Raw genomic sequence first — 21,016 nt, 5'->3', positions numbered from 1 at the left:
TGTTCTAGGGACTCTGGCCAGCTGGTCCTCTGAGCTTCTCCTAGAGTTACCGGCTGCATCAGACAAGTTCCCGTTGTCATAACAACCCACGGGCTCCCTGCCGCCTGGGCCCAAGGCCCGAGAGGATGCTGCCGGCTGCCGAAGCCTGCATCCTGGGCCTGCTCACCTCTCAGCAGCCTGGGCTGCCATTCCTGAAAGGGCTCCACAGCTCCTAGCTGGCGCCTCCTGCCTCTTGACTCATCTGCTGCAGTCCCACCTCCTGAGTCTCTACTGTGTGTCAAGCTCCGTGCTTATCGTGCACATGCATCATGGCCCAAATCCGCACCCAGCCCTGTGAAGTGGGATGGCTGTGAACTCAGTTTCATGCTAAAAGAAGCAGTCTCAAGGAGGCCAAGTGACTTGTCCAAGGTCCCATGACTCTGACACTGCGACCCAGGAGGGGAACCCCATAGGTCAAGTACTCACCCTATTTCCTCTCCAGCACCCCCTCAGCCCTTCCACCACTGCCTGGCCCCTCCTTGATCTCATGGGTGTGAAGCTGGCCTCTGTGAGCTTGGAGGGAGCGGGGACACAACTTCCCGTTGCCTCTTGGGCTGGAGCAGGAAGACCCGGTTATAGGGTGCTGGTGGGACCCTGCAGGATGGGCAAGGCATGCTGGGCACCCACTAACGGTTCCAGACATCACCACACTTATTCTCACAGTAACCCTCTGAGCTAGGATTTGCTACCGCATTTCACAGAGAAGGACTTGGGTTCTGAGGAGGGGTCATTGGTCAACAGCCATGGCTTGCCCTAGGCCAAGGACTGCAATGAACACTGGCAGGAGTGCAGTCCCCTTCCTGGGGCCTCCCTCATGCCAGTGCAGAAGTTTCTATTACTGTTGCCCTTTCATGGATGAGGGCGTGGAGGGTCTGCGAATTCTCATACTTGTACTTTTTAACCACCCTGTCTTGTTGCTTCTGGATGTTTCCCCGCTGGCCTGAGAATTCTAGAGGACAGGGGCGCCTGGGTGGCTCAGTCCGTTAAGTGTCCAACTTTTGGTTTTGGCTCAGGTCCTGATCTCATGAGTTGTGAGACTGGGCCTCATGTGGGGCTCTGAGCTCAGCAGGAGTCTGCTTGGAGAGTTTCTCCCTCTTCTCCTCCCTCCACTTGCTCTCGCTCTCAAATAAATAAATAAATAAATAAATAAATAAATCTTTAAAAAACCAAAAACGAATCCTAGAGGGCAGCCACAGGCCTTAGCTCTCTTGAGTCCTCAGTGTCCAGGCGCATGCTCTGTACCATTGGAGTTTGCACCCTGGATTCTGCCCCAGCTTTTCTTCCTCAGAAGCGGTGTGCACTTGAGCTATCCAAACCTTCCAGGAGGTCTCCCTGGGCACGGAGATCCCTGCAGGACTCCCTGCTGGTCACCTGTCTTTACAAGAGGCTACACAGATACTTCATCCTACAACATGTAATTGGAGAGGCCTAATGGCCCCCTTCCGTCTCTCCAGCCCTGCAGCCTCCCCACTATGCTATCCTGGAACCGGAGCACTGGGGGTCATGCGAACAAGACACCAGCATCTAGGGAATCAAGATGCCCCACCCATCCAACCAACCAGCCTGCAGCCCATCCATCCCTATAGCCATTCGTCCGTTAACATGTGTCCATTTGTGCACTGATCCACACTTCCACGCCTGTATCCAAGCACTCATTAACATACACTCACGTACCTATCCATCCGTTCTTCTTGCATCCATCCGCTCATTCCTATACCCACCATTTGATTGACAGTTGAGTACCCCTCCATCTGTCCCAGCATCCAAGCGCTGACTAACCCATTTAGTACCCATCCATTTTCTCAGGCCTGTATCCTGGTATGCATTCCTGTATCCATCCATCCCTTTATCCATCTATCCATCTGTTGACATCTGCCCCTCCATTTTAGATCCTTCCATCCATACTCCAAGAGGACGTGTGTCCTCCTCCGATCCTGGTACTCTCCTCTCTTACCCCCAGCTCTGGACCCACGCCGCGCCTCTCACACTCCACTACCCTAACCTGTTCAGCTCTGACTCAGCCCTCGGACCTCACCTCCTGGGATTTGAGAAACTATTTATGGACTGTCTCCAAAACAGGACACAGATTCCTGGGCTACTCTCATTTCATTTCATTTCATTTCATTCTTCAACATCAATGCTAAACTGGACATCAAGTGCCTACAGGAGCAGGGGCACTCCTTCAGAGTGCTGTTGTGGGGATGATGCCTGAAACTGCTGATCCTGGGCTTGGCACACAGTAGGTGTTCAATAAATGGCGAGGATCGTGGGCCAGACTCTGTGCCTGAGTCCCTGCAAGTGTATGGGAGATGATCTAACAGACTGCTTGTGACTCACTTCCCACCCAGACCTGGAAATGTCTCGCATCCCACCTTAGCCCATGGAAAGTCCATCCCATAAGACAGGCTCCTGGCAGCCTTCACCCTCCTCCCTCAGCATTCCAGGTGTGAACAGCTCCAGGTTCTGAGGATCAGCAGAGCACAGAGCTATAAATATGAACCAGCAGCTCGGGAGGGTCCTCCACCGAAGCACAGCCGCCCCTCGCCCAACATCGTTGTGCTGAGCAGCCGGGAAGAAGCTGCATCTGCCACTGTGCTTGCTTTTCTGTGCCGCCCTGATTATACTTAGAGTCGGGAAAATTAAGGGTTTTCGGGGACGCTGCCAGGGCCCTGGCTGCTGCCTCCCCGCCCTGCACGTCACAGATGCCAGGCAGAGCCGCCTCCATGGGCCACTTGCCCCAGCCAGCAGGGCCACGCTGGGCCTGGCTGGATAGCACACCACAGTTTACAAGGGGCTTTCTCCCACCGTCCCCCGGACCCCAGGTAACAGAAAGGGTATTTGCTGTCATTGGTGGGTGGTGGAACTGGGGCCCAATGAAGGCAAGCCATCTGTCCATGGCCCCTAGAGATGGAGGGCATGGGACCCCAGAAGGAGCCAGGCCCAGGGAGATCCTGCCCCACAGAGCCCCAAATCCTTGACCCCTCCTGTGCACAGCGGGCGCCCGAGGCCCTGCAGGACCCATTTGCAGTTGCTCCTCATTCGGCCACCCCCACTCACTTCTGGGTGCCTACTCGCTCCCATCCCGCTCCTCAGGAGACTCCAGGAGGTCGCCCACGCTGTTCCTGCCCCAGAGGAACCACACTGGGGATGGGGTGGGGCACAGACGAGGAAGGAAACACCTCTAAATCAGGCAGGAAGCGGAAGCGCGAGGGCAGAAATTCCCATCCAACGCGCCGGGGTTCGGGAGGGTGGGAGCGCCAGCTGAGCGGCCCTGGGCCTCAGTTTCCTCGCTTGTAACTGAGGGGAATGTCAGCACCTGCCTTGCAGGTCCTGAACGAGACGGAGGGTCTCGGGCTGGCGCGCGCCCACGCGCTGCAAACGCTCGGTGAACCGGACCGGGGTCCAGCCTCCTTCCGGCCACTCGGCCTTTGGGGCGGCCTCCCCGAGCCGGGTCTGGCCCTGCCCCCTGACGCAGGGCAGGACGAGGCCTGCCGGCACCCGGCCACCTGTCCCCTGGCCTCGCCCCGGGCCCCCGCCCCACCCTCGGCCCGCCGCAGGGACGCGCGGGTCTGGGGGGCGATCGCCGGCAAACCGGACCCAGGCGCTCGGGCCGGCGGGGGGCGGGGAGGGGCAGAGCCGCGCGCGGAGGCCGAGTCCCCGCCCCCGCCCCGAGACTGCCCGGTTCCCAGGAGTGACCAGCCGGGCCCCCCACCCCCACCCCCACCCCCTTCCCGGGGCCAGCGAAACCTCCGCGGCGGGGCCCTGGCGCCCCGGCACCGGAGGGGGCGCCGCGGGCAGCGGAGAGGAGGCTGGACAGCCGCCTCCCCCCCCACCCCCCCCACCCCTCTCCGGCCGGAGCGGGGGTGCGGAGCAGAGCCCGCCCCGGGCGTGGGTGGCGCCCGCCCCGCCCCCCCGCCGGTGCCCGCGCCGCGCCCTCCCCGCTCGCAGGTACTCACCGCCCGGCGGAGCCGGCCCGGCCGGCGGCCGCCCGTCCACATGGCCTCGGGGCAGCCGTGCCGCTCGCCGCCGCCGCCGCCGCCGCGCTCGGGTCCCGCCGCCCTCCCCACCGAGGCCGAGCGCGCCGGGAGCCGGCGCGGCCGGGGCTCCCCCACCCCCCGGCTTCCCGCAGGGAGCGCCCGCCCCCCGCCCCCAGCCCGGCTCCCCGCCAGCCCGGGCCCCGCGCAGCCGCGGCTGATTCAGCGGCTCCCCCCCGCCGCGCCGGGCCGGGGCGCACTCGGGGGGCGCGGGGCCGGACACCGGGCGCAGGGGTGCCGCGGGGGGCGCTGGAGCGGGGGAAGGAATGGCGGCGGGGCAGGGAATGAATGAACGCGTGCGAGCATGAATGGCGGAGCGCATGAATGAATGAGTGCCTGGCGTGCGTGCGGGAGGAACGAATGAATGAGGAACGAATGCACGAGGGGAACGCGGAGGGAAAGAGTGAATGGGCCCTTAAAGCCGGGAAACCTTAGGAACTGACCTGTCCAACCCATTCATCCGTTCGTTCACTCAGTTCCCAACATTTATTGGACACCTACTGTATACCAGCCCTGCTCTAGGCCTGGGAACGCCTCAGGGAACGAAGCCAAATTCCTGAGCTCCTGGAGTTCACAGTTTACAAATAAATGTAGAACCTGCGGGAGTGGGGGCGGCGAGGGGGGGGGGGGCGGGGAACGAAAGGCTTGACTCGGCCAAGCTAAGCTACCTCTCTCCGGGCCCTTACTTTACCGCACCTCCAGCCCAACCTCAGTGCCTCCCTTGGGTCACCGCAGGTACCTCTCCCGCCTTCCTTCTCAGCGGAATCCAGACCCCTGGGGGCCAGGGTAGCCAAGTGATGGGGGAAGAGCTTCCTTACTTCCTGAGCTCTCAGAAGGGAGACGTAGCTTCTGGAGCGTCAGTGTTGCTCCGGGAACCTCCAGGTGGAGCACCTCCTTCCCTGCCCCCAGCAGAGTCCCACGCTCGCCCAGTCCTGGCCCTGAGAAATCAGTGTGTGGGATGAACCCCTCACTCTCCCCCCTGAGACATTGGGACAGGGTGATTCTGATGGCCCAAGCCAGGCTGGAACCTCAGCAAGAACCAGCCTCAGTTCTGAGGACATCAGAGCTCCCTGGGACTAATCTGCCAGCCCAGCCAGCTCAGTAGCAGCTAGCCTATGAACCCAGGAAAACGTCCCGGGGGGTGGGGGGAGGGCGAGCCGGGCAGAAAGGATCCTGCGTGTTGGAAAGAGAGGTTACAAAGCATATGCACTTTACTCCTGTCCTCCCTCAGGACCTATGGGCTCATAGTTTACACATGTTTATATCATTCCCAAGCACATGGCAGATTAAAAATGCTGCCAATGAATACTTTATATATTTTTTCATTGTGGTAAAGGATACATAACATAATATTTTACCATTGTAACTGCCTTTAAGTGCACAGTTCAGTGGCATGAAGCACACTCACATTGTTGTGCAACCGTCACCACCGTCAGTCTTGTATTTTATATGTCATATACTTCGCAGTTTCTACTCCACTCAGTTAATTAGGGGAGTAGGTTGCTACGTTCAGGCACAGGACAGCGCTGAGAGAAGGAGCTGGCGGCAAGGGAAGCAAGAAAAACAATCCACAGGAGACAGGAAAGTAAAGGAGACGGGGAGAGCCAAGAGCCACTGGAGGCTTTGGTTTCTAGGCAAAGCCCCCCTCCTCTGCCTCAGGCCCCAGGGACATTTTTGGATAACACGTAGGGGAAGGGAGGTTCAGGGAGCTTTCCAAACCCCCAGGACATCAGGGATGCCCTTTTGCCTCTGCGCTCAGAGGGTCGGGACAAAAGGAGAGGTGGCAGTTTGGTGTGGGCTCTCTGAGTCCCTGTTTTAGGCTCTCTGTGGGACTGGGGTCTTTGTTTGGGGCCTTGGTCTCCCCATCATGAGTGGGGGCAGGCTCTGTGATCTCCACTCCTGCCCTCTTGGATCCTGCCCATTCAGGCCGCACGGAGGAGTGGAGCCCAGGCTGCTAACCCCCAACCTGCCAGCCCTAATGTCCCTGCCCTCCCCGGGCTCCAAGGGGACAACAGTCACGGTGGAATGTGGACGGAGTGTACATGCAGGGCTCTTCCACATTTCCTCCCCAGACACTGGTCCTGTTCAGACAGTGCCAGAATGTTCGCCACCCGCCCTGGCTCGGCTGCTGCGAACGCTGCAGATGGCTGGGGAGGCGGAGGAGGGGCAGGGCGGGGTGGGGGCGGCCCAGCCTCAGCTCAGGCAGCTTGCACACTGGAGCTTGGGCCTGCCTGGGAGGGCCCCAGGAGAGCCCCTCCCGCACACTGCCCCGCCTCTGCCTCCGTCCGCACCCTGCCAGCCCTCTCTTCCCTCCCCTTCCCCGGTTCACAATGAGGGGAAGCAGAGAAGGAAGCCGGCTCAGGCTGGGGGTCTCAGTTAATCCCCGTAAAGCCCTTGTGGGGGAGGTGGCACTAGCCTCCTTTGGCAGATGAGAAAACTGAGGCTCAGAGAGGCAAAGTCCCCTGCCTAAGGCCACTTTAGCAAATAGGGATTGAGCTGGGGTTTGAATACCCTCGTCAATCTGGTCTGGTGGTCGCCCCCATTCACGTTTTGTCTCCCACCGGACCCACCTCCAGGTGTCTCTGAGAACACCCAGGGGCGCAGCCTGAAGATCCTTGCCAGATGGGCTGATCTGTAGAGGCCTCTGCAGCCTGTGCAGCCAGCCAGAGCCTAGGGCACCGGCAGCAGCCAGGCAGGCTTCCTGGAGGAGGTGGGGTTTTAGCTGCAGGTGGGAGGAAGGGATAAAAGGGGCTGGCCTATAAAAACCATTCCCTGGGGCTTGTAGGTCTCTTGTCCACATGGCTTCCTGCCCTCATTTGGGCTTCTGTTGATCGCCCTGGCCCCAACCCCCACCCCCATCTCTCGATCCCATTCCCCGGTTTTATTTTCTTCACTGCTCTAACGCCTCTCCAGTGTTATCTGACGTATTTGTTTGGGTGCGTACACCGATCTCCCCAGCTGGAGAGCGAGCTCCTACACGGGGGGGGGGGGGGGGTAGAGTGAACAAATGATCACAGAATCGATGGAGGGAGAGAGAACCAGGGAGGCTGGAGGCTGGTCCAATGACGCCAGGCTTCTGGTCCCGGTGGCTGAGTGGAGGAGGGAAGGCAGCAGGTAGGGGTCACTGAGAGCAAGGCTCCTGCAGACACCCCTCCCAGCCCCGGGGGCTCCAGAGCCGACCAGTCCTGCTGACCAGGCCTCAGCCCTCCTTTCCCTGCCGCCTCCCTCGGGCTGGAGTTGGAGAAGGCTCTAGGCACATGAGCTCAGGAGACCCTGGGTAGCTGAGGAGCCAGTTCACTCCATGCCCCCCCGAAAATGCTATAACTTACGCTCCAGGCTCCCCTGCAGGACCAGGGCTGGATTCTCCCACATGACCCCTGCCCCATCCTGCTGCCCCTCCATCCCTCACCTGTTTCTCCTGGGAGCACTTTGGGAAAAATCGAGCACTCAGCGTCAGTTTCTGGATGACAACCTAAGACATAAACAAAAGGACAAAAGGGTCCCCGTTTTACTAATAGAGAAATAGGGGAGGCAAAGCCCTGAAGTAAGGGCTCACCACAGAGCCCTGACCCCCTCCCCACGGTGAAGTGGGTGCCACCGCCCAACGCTTTCCTTCTCCGCCACATAGTGGGCCCTGCGGGTGGGGCTGGCCCTGGCTCCACGTGCCTCCCCAAAACCTGCCGGGACCCATCACCCAGAGCCGAGGCACCTGAAGTCAAGACAGATGTTAACTGAATGAATGAAGGAACGAATGAATCCTGGAGGATGAACCTCCTTGTGATGGGGAGCCTTGTTCCCTACTCCCTGATACCTGCCGTCTGGTACTCAAGGCCTTCCATGGGCTTCCCGGAGTCTCTGACTTGTCTCTGCTCTGGACAGATGCTGAGGCCCTTCTGCCCCTTCATGCCCCTTCCAGACTACCCTCTTCCCCATTGACCCCCAGGCATGCCCACTCAGCCTCTCTTCCTCCTGTCCCTGCTCAGAACAGGAGGCAACACTCCAGTAAAAGAGAGGCTCATGGGAATGGGCTCCAGGCCCCTGGAATGGAGGGGTGTGCCCACGGAGAGGGGTCTGCACGAGGCCATTTCCTGGCCCTGAGGACACACCGGATTTCATCAGTGCAACTTGCAGTGGCTCTGAATCGTCCAGATGGTAGTTGGTCGTGGATGCCTCCCATGGCTGTCCCCCAGGACAGTGCCAGTCAGCACACAGGGGGCCTGTAATTCCCCGAGATGTCCAAATGGCCAGGGGTCAGGCGCCTGGCTCTGGCTGCATCTACCACCAGTGTGCCTCTCTGAGCTCTGTGTCCTCATCTGCAGAATGGGAACCTGCCACCCTCCTGTCTTCTCACGTGACGGTTTGGAAACTTCACCGTGAGCCGAGGGACAGAGTCCTGTCCCGGAGTTTGCAGTGTTGGTGTTGGGGCCAAATAACCGGGGGACCCCAGGGCCGGGGTGCACCCTCCGTGCCAGGCACAGAGCTCCACACACAGGGAGCGAGGCAGCAGCGGGGCTGAGCCGGCTACCCTCCTTGAAGCCTGGGCGACAGAGGTGGCCACCAATTTTTCCCACTCCACTGGGCAGGAAAATTATTTCTGCTGATTCCTCTGCCTTCCAGCTGGTTCCTATGCCTGCAAGAGATCCAGAGGCTGCTCTGAGCCGTGGCCGCAGCCAGCTTTAAGTTGCGCAGTGGGCAGGGACAGCGCTCTGGCTGAGGTGGAGGGCAGGAGGCAGGAGCAGCTGGGGCGGCCGGACCCTCGGGCCTCTCAAGCTCCTCTTCCCTGGGCTCTGCCCGGGTGACCTCCAAACCAGGGCGGTGGACCCACTCTGGCTTTCACGCCTAAAAAGCAAGGGACCAGAAAGAAAAGTGCACTGAGCCACTGCCACCTGTGTCCTCTGTCGCTGATCTTTACAGCAGCCCTGTGAGGAAGGGAGTCGTAGCCCCCTGCGAGGGGGAAACTGAGGCATGGGGATTAGGCGATCGTGCTCAGGAAGTAGAGGCTGGGATTTGAACCCAGATCTGTCTGCCACAACATCCGAGCTCTTTGCCCGCAACCAGTGGCCTCACTTGACCAGAAACAGGGCCAGCCAAGAGGAGGGGCCTGGAGGTGATGGAGACAGTCCCCGTGCGGGAGGGGCCAGAACTGAGCGTCCACCTTGAGGGGGTCAGACTCAGGGAGGACACAGCCAAATCCCCCAACTTGAGAGTGCCGGGAGAGTGATGCCAGAGCCGAGGTCCCTGAGCCCAGGGTGCTCCTCAGGGGCCCGTGACTGCGGCGTGGCCAGTAGGGTGACTGACCCGGTTTGCCCGAGACTGACAGGGGTCCCAGGACAGGGGGTTTTCAGCTTTAAGATGGGACAATCCTGGGCAAACCAGGATAAGCTGGTCACCCCAGGCAGGATAAAGAACATTTGATGGTTCAAGGCAAAAAGTTCAATTGAGACGTCGCGAGGGGCTCCAGCACTAGGGGGACCAAATCAGGGAGGCTTCGCCTGTGGAAGCGTTTGGTTGGGAGGGAGGTCAGGTGGGTATTTTTTAAGATGGCCGGTTCCAGGGTTCAGCCAGGACCTGAGTACACTCCTGAGGGGCTTGGGGGCTTTTACGGGTGGAACTGCCCCTCTGGGACCTGGTCCTGGACCCTGCTCCTCCTCCAGGTGGCCTTGCCCAGACTTGAGGACAGGACCCAGGGCCGTCTGCCGTCCGGACATCTACCCCCGTACTCTGTCACTGCCTGCCCGTCTCTGGTCAAACAAGCACCCCTGGGCCAGGGGGCGGGGGGTGGGCAGAGAGAGTGCTGGCTCTGGAAACAAAGGGGGCAAATCTGAATTCGGTCCTTGCTGGGCTGGAGGGCAGGGGCCACACAGGCTCCCAGACTCTGGTCTGCGCCCCCGGGACCCCGTGCTCAGTCCCCAGGGGGTGCTAGCCCTGAGACAGCTCTCTTGGAGGAATGCGGTGTGTCCCGTGTGTGCCGCCCCCTCCCCTTAGCAGGTGCTGGCTGGCAGCGAGGCATAGCCCAGTGCTGAGCTTCCCCGGCATCCCCAGCGTGACTGAGTCCTGGGAACTGTGTGGAAGAAGTCGTCGAGAGAGATCCCTTTTGCTGTTTTGTACAGCTTTATTGAGGCACAAGAACTTACCGTAAAGGCTCAATTTATGCAATGTGCACAATTCGATAAATTTTGACATATGCGTACACTCGTGAAACCATCACCACAATCAAGATTGAGAATGTTTCCATCAACCTCAAATGCTTCCTTACGCCTCTTTGAAAACCACCTGTCACTTTACCCCGTCCTCAGGCAACCTCCAATCTGCTTTCTACCAGTGTAGGTTAAGTTGCATTTTCTAGAGTTTTCTGTCAGTGGAATCATGTTTCTTTCTCGCTCTCTTTTGGGAGTGTGGCAGCTTCTTCCACTCAGCGTGATAGTTGAGTCCTTTCTATGACTGAGTCATAGTCCAGAACATGCTCTGATTTGTTTATCCATTCACCTATGCATGGGCATTTGGGTTTCCCCACTCTTTGGTTATGATGAGCAAAGCTGCCATGAACATTTGTGTCCGAGTCTTTGTGTAGACATATTGCTTTAATTTGTCCGAGTGGAATGGCTTGATCCTATGGTAGGTGTATCTCTAACTTGTTAGAAGCTGCCACACTGTTTTCAAAGGGATCGTACCGTTTTACGTTCCCGTTAGTGAAGCATGAGAGACCCAGTTGTTCCTACATCCTTGTCAACACTTGGTATGGTCAATCTTTTTAATTTTAGCCGCTCATAATAGGTGTGTAGTGATATCTCTTCGTGGTTTCCATTCTTGTTTTCCTAATGACTGATGATGTTAAGAATCTACTTTAGTGAAGTCTTTCCCCCGTTTCAAATCTTTCACCTGTTTCTCAGCTGGATTTTTTGTGTTATTACTCAGTTGTAAGTGTTCTCTTTATATTCTGGACACGAGTTCTTGGTCAGATACCTGCTTTATAAGTTTTCTTTCCCAGTCTTCTGCTTGCCTTTTAACTCTCTTACACGTGTCTTTCAAAGAGAAAAGTTTTAAATTTTAAGTTTAAAATCTACTTGATCAATTTTTTTTCTTTGACCAGTTGTGTTAATTGTGGCAGGGACTCTTTCCTAACCAACTGTCTGATGCTAGTATATAGAAATGCAATGACCTTGTGTCTAGCAATCTTGCTAATCTCACACATTCATTCTATTTTTTTATAAAGATTTTATTTATTTATTTGACAGAGAGAGAGAGAGAGCACACAAGCAAGGGGAGCGGCAGGCAGAGGGAGAGGGAGAAGCCCCGATGTGGGCTCAATCCCAGGATGCTGGGATCATGACCTAAGTCAAAGGCAGATGCTTCACCAACTGAGCCACCCAGGCTCTGTCACACAGTCATTTTATTAGCTTTTTTGTAAGTTCCTTAGAAATTTTTACAGAGATGAATATGCCCTCTGCATGGAAGAGCAGTTTTTCTTTTTTCTTTACCATCTATATAACTTTCATTTTGTTTTGTTTTGCTTTCTTGCCTTGTTACATTGTCTGGGACCTCCACTGCAATGCTGAATAGGAGTGGAGAGACATCCTTACCTTGTTATCTGCCTTAGGGGCCAAGCACTGAATCTTTCACCTTTAAGTGTAACTTCCTATAAAGTTTTTCTTAGAGGCCCTTTGTCAGATTAAGAAAGTTCCTTTCTGTTCTTAATTTACTGTGCCTTTATTAGGAATGGAAACTGAATTTTGTAAAAAAAAAAAAAAAAATCCCCAAACTGCATCTATTGAGATGATCACATGTTTTGTTTCTTATCTTCTTTGGCTGTTAATATGCTGAATCACACTGATTGATATTCAAATGTGAAACCAATCTCATATTGCTGGGATAAACCTCACTTTGACATGATGGCATTCTTTTTATATTTTGTCAGACATAATTTGCAGATATTTTGTTAAGAATTTTTTGTGTATGTTCAGGAGGAGTATTGGTCTGTAGTTTCTTCTGTAATGTTGCTGTCCGGTTTCAGTATCAGAGTAATGCCGGCCTCAAAAGATGAGCTGGAAGGTTCCCTTTTCTTCCATTTTTTGAAAGAGTTTCTTTAGAATGAGTATTATTTCTTCCTTAAGTATTTGGTAGAATTTGGTAGAAGCAAGATGAGTCTAGAATATTCTTAATAGAAGGTGTTGTTTTTTTTCTAAACAGATGTCTAGAAAATGACATCTTTATTAGCACTTATTTATTTATTTTAGAAGGGGGAAGGGGCAGAGGGAGAAGAGAATCTTATGCAGACTCCACTCTGAGCGGAGCCCAACGTAGGGTGGGGCTCGATCCCAGGACTCTGAGATCATGACCTAAGCTGAAACCAAGAGTCAGACACACCCAACCAACTGCACCACTGAGGTGTCCCTCTTTATGGAAGGTTCCTAACTACACATGCAACTTATTTAATGGACATGGGGCTATGCAAATACCTATTTGTTCTTGAAATAGCTTCAATAGATTATATCCTCCAGAAAATTTGTCCAGTTCACCTAAGTTGTTGAATTTCTTGTGTAAAGTTGTTCAAAATATTCCCTTGTTAACTTTTCAATGTCTGTAGGATCCATGGTGATGTCCCCTCTGCTGTCCCTGACATTGGTAATGTTATGGTTTTTGTTTTTGTTTTTCTCTCTCTCTCTTCTTTTTCCGGATCAGTCTGGTTGGAGGTTTATCAATTTTATTGACTTCTTAAAGAATCCTGTTTTGGTCTCATTGGTTTTTCTATTGTTTTAGTGTTTTCTATTTCATTGATTTCTGCTCTTTATAACTTCCTTTCTCCTGCTCCCTTTGGGTTTTTCCCTTCTTTTCTCTAGTTCCTTAAGATGAAAACGGAGGTCATTGAGACCTTTCCTTTTTTATAATATAAGAAGCATTTAGTGCTATAACATTTCCTCCAACCACTGATAACTTCATCCCACACATTTTTATAGGCTGTGTTTTCACTGTATTCAGCTTGAAGTATTTTCCAATTTCCGCTGTGATTTCTTCTTTGACCCATGGTTTACTTAGCAGTGTGTTGTTTAGTGCCCAAATGTTTGGTCATTTTCTAGACATCTGTCTGCTATGGATTTCTAATTTAATTCCATTGTGATAGAAGAATATACTTTATAGGATTTCAGTCCTTTAAAACTTATCGAGACTTGTTGATTGCCCAAAATATATTTTATTTTGGTAAACGTTTTATGTGTCTTAAAAGGAATGTATTCTGCCATTGTTGAGTAGAGTATTCTACAAATGTCAAGTTCATTGGTAGTGTTGTTCAGATCTTCTATATCCTTACTGATTTTTTGTCTGCTTCTATCAGTTATTGAGAGAATAGTGTTGAAATCTCCATTTAATAACTGTGGATTTGTTTATTTCCCTTTGCAGTGCTACAATTCTTGCATCATGCATTTTGAAGTTCTTTTATTAGGTGCATAAACATTTAAGGTTGTTAGGAACTCTTGAGGAAGAAATGAACTGTTTATGATTATGAGATGACCCCCTTTATTCCTGGTAACATTCTTTTTCTCTTAAATCTACTTTGTATAATAATATAGCCACTCCAGCTTTTTTTGACTAGTGCTAATATAGTATATCTCTTTCTGCATTTTTACTGTTACTCCAACTGTGCCTTTCTTTGTACTTATAGTGGCTTTCTTGTAGACACTGTACAATTGGGTCGTGCTTCTTCATCCTGACAATCTCTGCGTTTTAATCAGTCAACTTGAACAATTTATATTTAGTATGATTATTATTACAGTGGTTTAAATCTATTAACTTAATACTTATTTTCTATTGGGCCCATCTGTTCTTAGTTCCCTTTTTCCTACTTTCCTGACTATATTTTTGATCAATTGAAGAATATTTATTATTCCATTTTATCCTTTTATTGGCTTATCAGGTATACTGCCTCGGCTGTGCATGTGTATGAGTTGTTGCTGTTTAGTGGTTTAGAGTTTACAGTGTACATTTTTAATTTATCAGACTCTACCTTTAAATAATACCATATTACTTTATGAATTATATAAGAACATTACCACGATCTACTTCCATTTCTTCCCATTTATGACTTTGGGTTATTTTGTTGTACATTTTACTTCTGCATATATTGTAAGTTCCACAATACATTGTTGTTATTTCCCTTTAAACAGTAAAGTATCCTGTAAAGAGATCTCAAAAAACAAGGGGGAAGATGTTTTATATTTACCCACATAATCACCATTTCTGGGCTCTTCATTCCTTGGTGTAGATCCAGATTCCTTCTGTTATCATTTTCTTTTGCTTTGAAGGACTCCCTTTAGCATTATGAGCTGGTCCCCTGGTGATGAATTTCCTCTAAATTTTTAGGGTCTAGAAAAGTTTTTATTTTACGTCAATGTACTTGGTATTAAGTTGTATGTTGACAGCCTTTTTTTCTTTCAAAAAAAAAGACGTCACTTCATATATCTTTTGGCTTGGAATGTTTCCAAAAAGAAGTCTGTTGTCATTCTTATCTTTGTATCTTTGTACATAATGAGAATTCACTTTCTTCTGTGGGTTTTCAGCAGTTTGATTATAATAATGGCCTGGCATAGTTTTCTTCCTTTTTCCCCCCTGTGAGTGGCTCATTGAAATTTGTGGATCTGTAGTTTTATAATTTTCACCAAATTTGGAAAAAGTTGTGGTCATTATTTCTTCAAATAGTTTTTCTGTCCTCTCTCCTTTTTCCTCCCTGGGGCTCCAATTACACATATGTTAGGCCAGTTGATGTTGTCCGACAGCTCAACGATCCTCTGTCCACTTTTCCTCCCACTCATCTCCCTCTATATGTTTCATTTTGGAACATTTCTATCGCCATGCCTTCAAGTTCACTAATTTTTCCTTTTAAAGTGTTTAATCTGCTGTTAAATTCCATTTGTATATTATTTTTAATCTCACACATTGTATTTTCAACTCCAGAAGTTCAATTTGGGTCTTTTAAAACATATTCTATTTTTCCCTTCTTTATGCTCATGATTTTCTCTGCCTTCTTGGACATATACCTGTTTTACCATCTACTTTCCTCATTCTATCATCTGGTCATTTCTGGATCTGTTTCTATTGATATATTTTTCTTCTTCTTATGGGTCACATTTTCCTTTTGCATTCCTGGTAATTTTTAAAAAAAGATTTTATTTATTTATTTGAGAGAGAGAGAGAGAGACAGAGATAGTGAGAGAAAGCACGAGTGGGCAGGAGAGGGAGAAACAGATTCCCCACTGAGCAGGGAGCCTGACGTGGGGTTCAATCCCAGGACTCTGGGATCATGACCTGAGCTGAAGGCAGATGCTTAACTGACTGAGTCACCCAGGTGCCCCTAATTCCTGGTAATTTTTGATTGGATGCCAGGCATTGCAATTTTTCTTTGTTAGGTGCTAAAGTTTTTCATGTTCCTTTAAATATTTTTGGCTTTGCTCTGAGATGCAGTTAAGTTACTTGGAGCCGGTTTGATCCTTTCAAGGCTTGCTTTTCAGCTTTGTAAGCAGATCTAGGTCAGCCTTTAGTCTAGGGCAAATTTGACTCCACTATAGAGGCAATACCCTTCTGAGGACTCTACTCAATGCCCTATTGTTATGAGGTCTTGCCACTCTGGCTACTGGGAAGATGAACAATTCTTATTCCTGTATGACCCCAGAGGATGGTTCTGCCTCTTTCTTTCTATTGCTCCTCCCTCAGCCTTGTGGTTTTCTCACACTCATGCACTAATCAGTACTTACTAATCAGTATTGATCAGTAAAGACTGGAGGAGAACCCTCTGCAGACCTCTGAAGCTCTTTCTCTCTGTGTAGCTCTCCTTTCTCTGGTGTTATACACCATGAATTATAGATGTCTTGGAGTCTCTGAACTCTGGGTTCTAACTTAGAGAGAGTTCTGAGTTTTGTTTGGATTTTTCTTCTCTGGAATGTAGGCTGGAAACTCTCTCCAGGGACAGTTGTAGGGTTCACCTCATGTGTTTACCTTTTCTCAGGCCTCACTGTCCGGGACTGCCTTTTATCCAGTGTCTGAAAACCATAGTTTCATTAGCGTGCGTGTGCATATGTGTGTGTGTCTAGTTTAAAATCAGAGGGTAAATCTGATAGGACTTTCTTCATTTTGGCGGGAAATGGAAGTGCCTGTCATGACTTCTCAGAAGGGATTCGGACCGCTGGGCAAAGCCTCCTTTTGTATTCCCCTTTCCTCTTTCCTGTTACCCGGGATTAAGACATGATGGCTCGAGCTTCAGGAGCTTTCTTAGACCAGGAGGTGACTTATAAGATGGAAGTTACATGCTAAGGGTGTAGGAAAAGAGAGATGGATAAAAGGAGCCCAGATCCTTGATGACATTGCGGAATAGCCCCACCACCTCTGTAGAGCCAACTTCTCATTTTCTTTTACTTGAGACAATATGTCCTTGTGTGTTTAATTCTAAGTTATTTGGTGCTTTCTGCTTCGCTACTAAACCTAATTCTAATGGATACAGCTCCTCATCCCAGCACACCCTTGTTTCCCTCTCAAATGCCCAAAGAGTGCCCAGAGGATGTGGACCCACAGTGGGGAGTGATGAAGCTGGCTTTGTCCCCATCCACTGGTCATTCCATCTGGCTTTGGTCTTGACTTCTCTTCCACTCTCTGAAGCTGGCCCACGGGGGCCTTTGCTCCAGGATCTGATTCCTGACTTTGCCCATACACATCAGAACCTACCCACAGACATGGTTCTATACTCCTGGCCCCCTCATCTTGCAAGGTGCAGGGGTGCAGATAGTGCAGCCATGTAGCCCTGTGAAGAATGCAGTGGTGAAGGTGGTCCTGTGGGCTGAGTGATGCAGTGGTGGAGTGGGACAGGGGCTGTAGGAGGAGGGCAGTTTGGTGGTTTAGGGGCATGGCAGGTGGTAGAGGTGGTGCAGGTAATGTGTGCAGTGTGGTGCAAGGGCATGGCTTGGGGTGTGTGTGAATGATCTGACTTCATTCCTGTTTCTGCCTCCCACTGACTACTATTCACTGGCAAGGGTGACCGACACTGGTTGGGTGTTGTCCACCCCAGACCCTTCCTCTCATCCCCTTGCCTGCCCCTCCTCTTTGCCAACAGAGTTCCTGTCTGTTCTGGTCACCCAGCTTCCTACATGCAGCCACCAAGCCAATCAACAGCAGCCCCACTGCTCTCATGACTCAGGAAGGGGTGCCTGAGGCCACTGGGGCAGGTGGAAGGGTGTGCTGGAACGCTATGGGGAAACCCATCAAAGAGACTCACAGCAGAGACAGCTCCCCTCCTCTCTGAAGATGCACTGTGCATGCGGGTGATGCTGGGCACCAAGGGCCACCCTGAGGCATATGGCCGCCAGGACAACAGGTCAAGTCTGGGAGAGCAGGTGGGCGGAAGTTTCTGAGTCGTGGTGGATGTTACTGCCAGGGTGCCAAGAGAACCACCCTACATGCCCTGCCTTGGGTAACACAGCTTCCCACAGCTTGCAGTCACATCCCACGTGGTGGCAGGCAGGTTGCCCTCACCGCAAAGCAGGGACAAGGGTCGCCACTTGCCGCATCGTCATGAAGGGCAAAGGGCTCATGGTGGCTGACCCCTGGACCAGCTCTGGGCACACTGTGCACCCCGGAAGTGCTTGATTGCCTCCCTCAAAGGGGAGGGGTGTTGATGACAAGAAACATATGGGTCCTGGATGGTCCCCACCCCACCCTGAGGGCACACAGAGGACTCCGTTATTATCTATAATGTTTCTATATTTTACATTAGAAAAGGGAAAGAGTTAAAACAATTGGAACAAAATGCTAGTGATTGTCATTTCTGTGTGGCGGGTGCACAGCTGTGCGCTTTTTGTTCGTGTACTTTTCTGAAATGACATAAAAGGCGATGATGAGCTGCCCTTCTTCCCTCCCCCGTGCCGGGTCCACAGGCCCATTGGCTGGTGGGGGGTGGCCCCTGCTCCGGTTTCAGGATGTGTCCCTGGCTGTGCCCCCAGCAGCTCCCCCCAGCTCATGCTCCTCTCCACAGCCCGGCGGCTCGAGCAGAGAGCAGATGGCTGCTCTGCAGGCCACCAGACGCTCTCCGACACTTCTCTCCCTGCCACCATGCCCAGGGCCCTGTTGCCCTCCAGCCGCTCCGGGGCTGAGAGCTGGGGAGCTCCGGGAGAGGGGGGCGGTGGGGTGCCAGGGGAGGGCAGGGGGAGATGGGGTCAAGGGGAGGTGCCCTCTCTCTGCTTCTCTCCCAGTGAGTGGCTTTCCGACCACAGCTGAGTGTGGGTGTGGGGGGCAGGAGGGGGGCACGAGGGACGCAATCAAGAATTCCAGTGTGACTCGGGTCCCGCATTACTGCTTGGGTTTCAGAAGATGACCCCGGCAGGGTCCCAAAGGGTAACTCTCGGGTCCCGTGCATGGTGGCAGGAAGCCTTGACCCCCTTCTGCCCAGTGGGTCCCCTGGCTCCAGAGTGCCCTGGGCCCTCCCATCTCTTTTGCATTTCTCACTGTCCCCACCAGATGTCCGCGGTCCCCTACCTCTCCTGGGCGCTGGGTCCATGACCGGATTCAGCTGATGACTGGGGAGGGCCTGGGTAGGTGGCGGTGGAGGTAGGGGGAGCCGGAGCAGGTTTGGGGAGGACAGGTGGATATCTGAGGGAGAAAGCAGGGCTGGGTTTGTCCAGCTCTGGGTGCTTAGAGCAGGGCTTAAATCCCATTCTGGTTCAGAGGGTCTGAGTGACCTTAGGCAAGTCACCCTGCCTCTCAGGCTTCAGTTTATCCCTTTGTAAAATGGGTCTAATATTGGCGACTCTGGGGTTATTAAAAAAATGTCACCCTGGTGCCGCTTGACTCATTTGACACCGGCCACCCCCTTCCCACCTCTGCGGGCAGGTGGGTCATCTGCTTAAACAGCAAGCATTGAAGAGGCCCTGCCCTCTGGCTCCAAGCATTTACTCCATCTCTGTTTGGCCTTGCCCAGGGCCTCGGGGCCACCAGGTCACCCCCACACTGAGCAGATGACACCCTGAAGGCCGGGCTCTGGTGGCTATTTTGCTATTATTGTTACAGAACGAAAACCCACCATTCCCACACCCGAACTCCTTGCCAGCATTTCCAGAGGCTCACATGTGTTAACGGTGTTAAGCAAAGTTGGGATTTCTAAGCTCCGGCGAACCCCACACCTCCCCGACCTGCCTGCTCCCCGCTTCCCGGCTGGGACCGCTCCCAGGTCTCCAAGGATTTGCAAAGTGATACTCGTGGACCCTGTCGCTGGAGGTTTTCTCCAGCTCTGAAATGATCGAGAAGGAGGGATAGAACCCCTGGGTGTCCTTTGTGGGTTGTGTTTGCTGAGCGGCAGGCCAGCTCCCTGAAGCTGCGCGTGGGGGTGGTGGGTGCCCCTCCCTCACTGCCCTCACCTTGCCTCTGGGGACTGTGGCTGAGGCTCCTGGGCAGCCACCAAGCCAGTCATTCAGGTGCCTCAGGGCTCGGAGTCTCGAGTGCTTCTGCTGCAGCGATGAGCAAGAGAGGCCAGCTGAGCTTTCCGGCCTTCTCTTCTGCCCTCTAGCTTAGCCTAGAAGGGCCTTGTTCTTCACGCCTGTTCAGGGAATCCCGTATTTTACAGTCCTACCCTTGGGTTTCAGGCAACCAAAAGGGATGCCCTATTTGTTATAGGACTCTTCGCAAAGGTCAAAAACCCAACTCCCGGTGGTTTCAACACCAAGGGAATTTATTGGCTTATGTCGCTGAAAAGTTAGAAGCTTCAGTTAAGGCTTGATCCAGCAGCTCAAAATGCTATCATCACCCCAGATCCAGCTGGACGCAGGCTCTCAGTTTCATCCTTGGGCTCCAAATGGTGCCCCCAGCAGCCCCAGACATTCCCCTCTTGGGGACATGTCCGCCCCTGCTATAAACTCACACACTTAAATCTCGAGGGCAGAGAGAGAGAGACAGAGAGAGGGAGAGAGGGAGAGAGAGAGAGAGTCATTTCTGGTAGCACTCAACACATCCTGAAATATCCTCTTATTGACTAGAATTAGGTCCCATGCCTACCCCTGACCACTCTGGATAGCCAGGGGGTAGGATACGCTTATTGGCTCGAGCCAACCATGGCCACTCTCAGAGCAGAGTGAGGCTGCTTCTGATGAAGCCCTCCCAACAACACCGAGAGGGGATGGCAACAAGGAAGCTGAAGCTCAGGTAGGAAAGCCATGCAGCCACGGCCATGCAATTCAAAGGCATGGGACTGTGGGGGGGGGGTGGCACCTAGGTCTGGCTTTCTGTTCACCAGCAGGTGCCCTGTGCAGGCCTGGAGCCAGACCCGGCATGAGCTGGACCCTCAGCTTGCCCCTAGCCCAACCCCAGGGGACACTGGGGTGCATGGCCCCGTCGGGCAGCGCTGTCTGCTTCCTACTTGAGCACTTGCCTCGTGAGGATTCCTCTGACCCCAGAGCACTGGGCAGGCATGGTGCCAGAGCTAACAGCCCGGGAGCAGAGGGCGAGGGGAGGGAGTGGTGGATAGGTTCCCCACCTTCTCTCCAAAGGTCTCCTGCAGACTGAGCCCGCAGTGGCCATGGTGGCGACTGCTCACTGACACACCCTTTATCAACCTGTAGCCCCCCCCCCCCACTTCTTCACATGCTTCCTAGAATCACCTCCCAAATAAGCCACTTGCATCCAGGGACCCTGAACCGAAACAGCAGCACCTAGGGTCTGAGGTCTCCCAGAGTCCTTGGCACCACACACCGCCAAGCAAGCAGGTATTGATTTTTTATTCAACTCCCAGATGACGGCTCCTCATGGCCCAGGGAGGGAGGGGATGGGGTCCAATCGCCTAGGTCTAGCTGAAGCATAGGCCTGCAAATTGTTTATATCTGGCCCAAAGTGGGCTCAATGGACACTTTATTGCACTCCTTACCCAATGCCTAAATTTTCTGTACAGCTTCCCTGCTCCAGTCATTCCACTGTTTGCACAC

At 52.8% G+C, this 21,016-nt stretch overlaps 1 protein-coding gene across 4 annotated transcripts in view; it reads right to left on the bottom strand.

Annotated features, from left to right (window-relative positions):
* BEGAIN (brain enriched guanylate kinase associated) overlaps positions 1 to 4,874 on the bottom strand; it is a 45,388-nt gene extending 40,514 nt beyond the window's left edge. For 2 of the 4 annotated variants that reach the window (XM_035728245.1, XM_035728247.1), the window contains exon 1: positions 3,996 to 4,046. In XM_035728245.1, coding sequence (XP_035584138.1) covers positions 3,996 to 4,037 — 42 coding nt within the window. In that variant the 5' untranslated portion in view covers positions 4,038 to 4,046. Of the gene's footprint in view, positions 1 to 3,995; positions 4,063 to 4,812 lie in introns of those variants that run through there. The other 2 variants (XM_035728250.1, XM_035728251.1) reach the window with 2 other exon arrangements.
* Positions 4,875 to 21,016: the final 16,142 nt, after the last annotated feature.

Source organism: Zalophus californianus, chromosome 6 (assembly GCF_009762305.2).
Source record: "Zalophus californianus isolate mZalCal1 chromosome 6, mZalCal1.pri.v2, whole genome shotgun sequence".
NCBI classification, from domain to species: domain Eukaryota; kingdom Metazoa; phylum Chordata; class Mammalia; order Carnivora; family Otariidae; genus Zalophus; species Zalophus californianus.
This window is presented reverse-complemented; position numbering and strand designations above follow the sequence as displayed.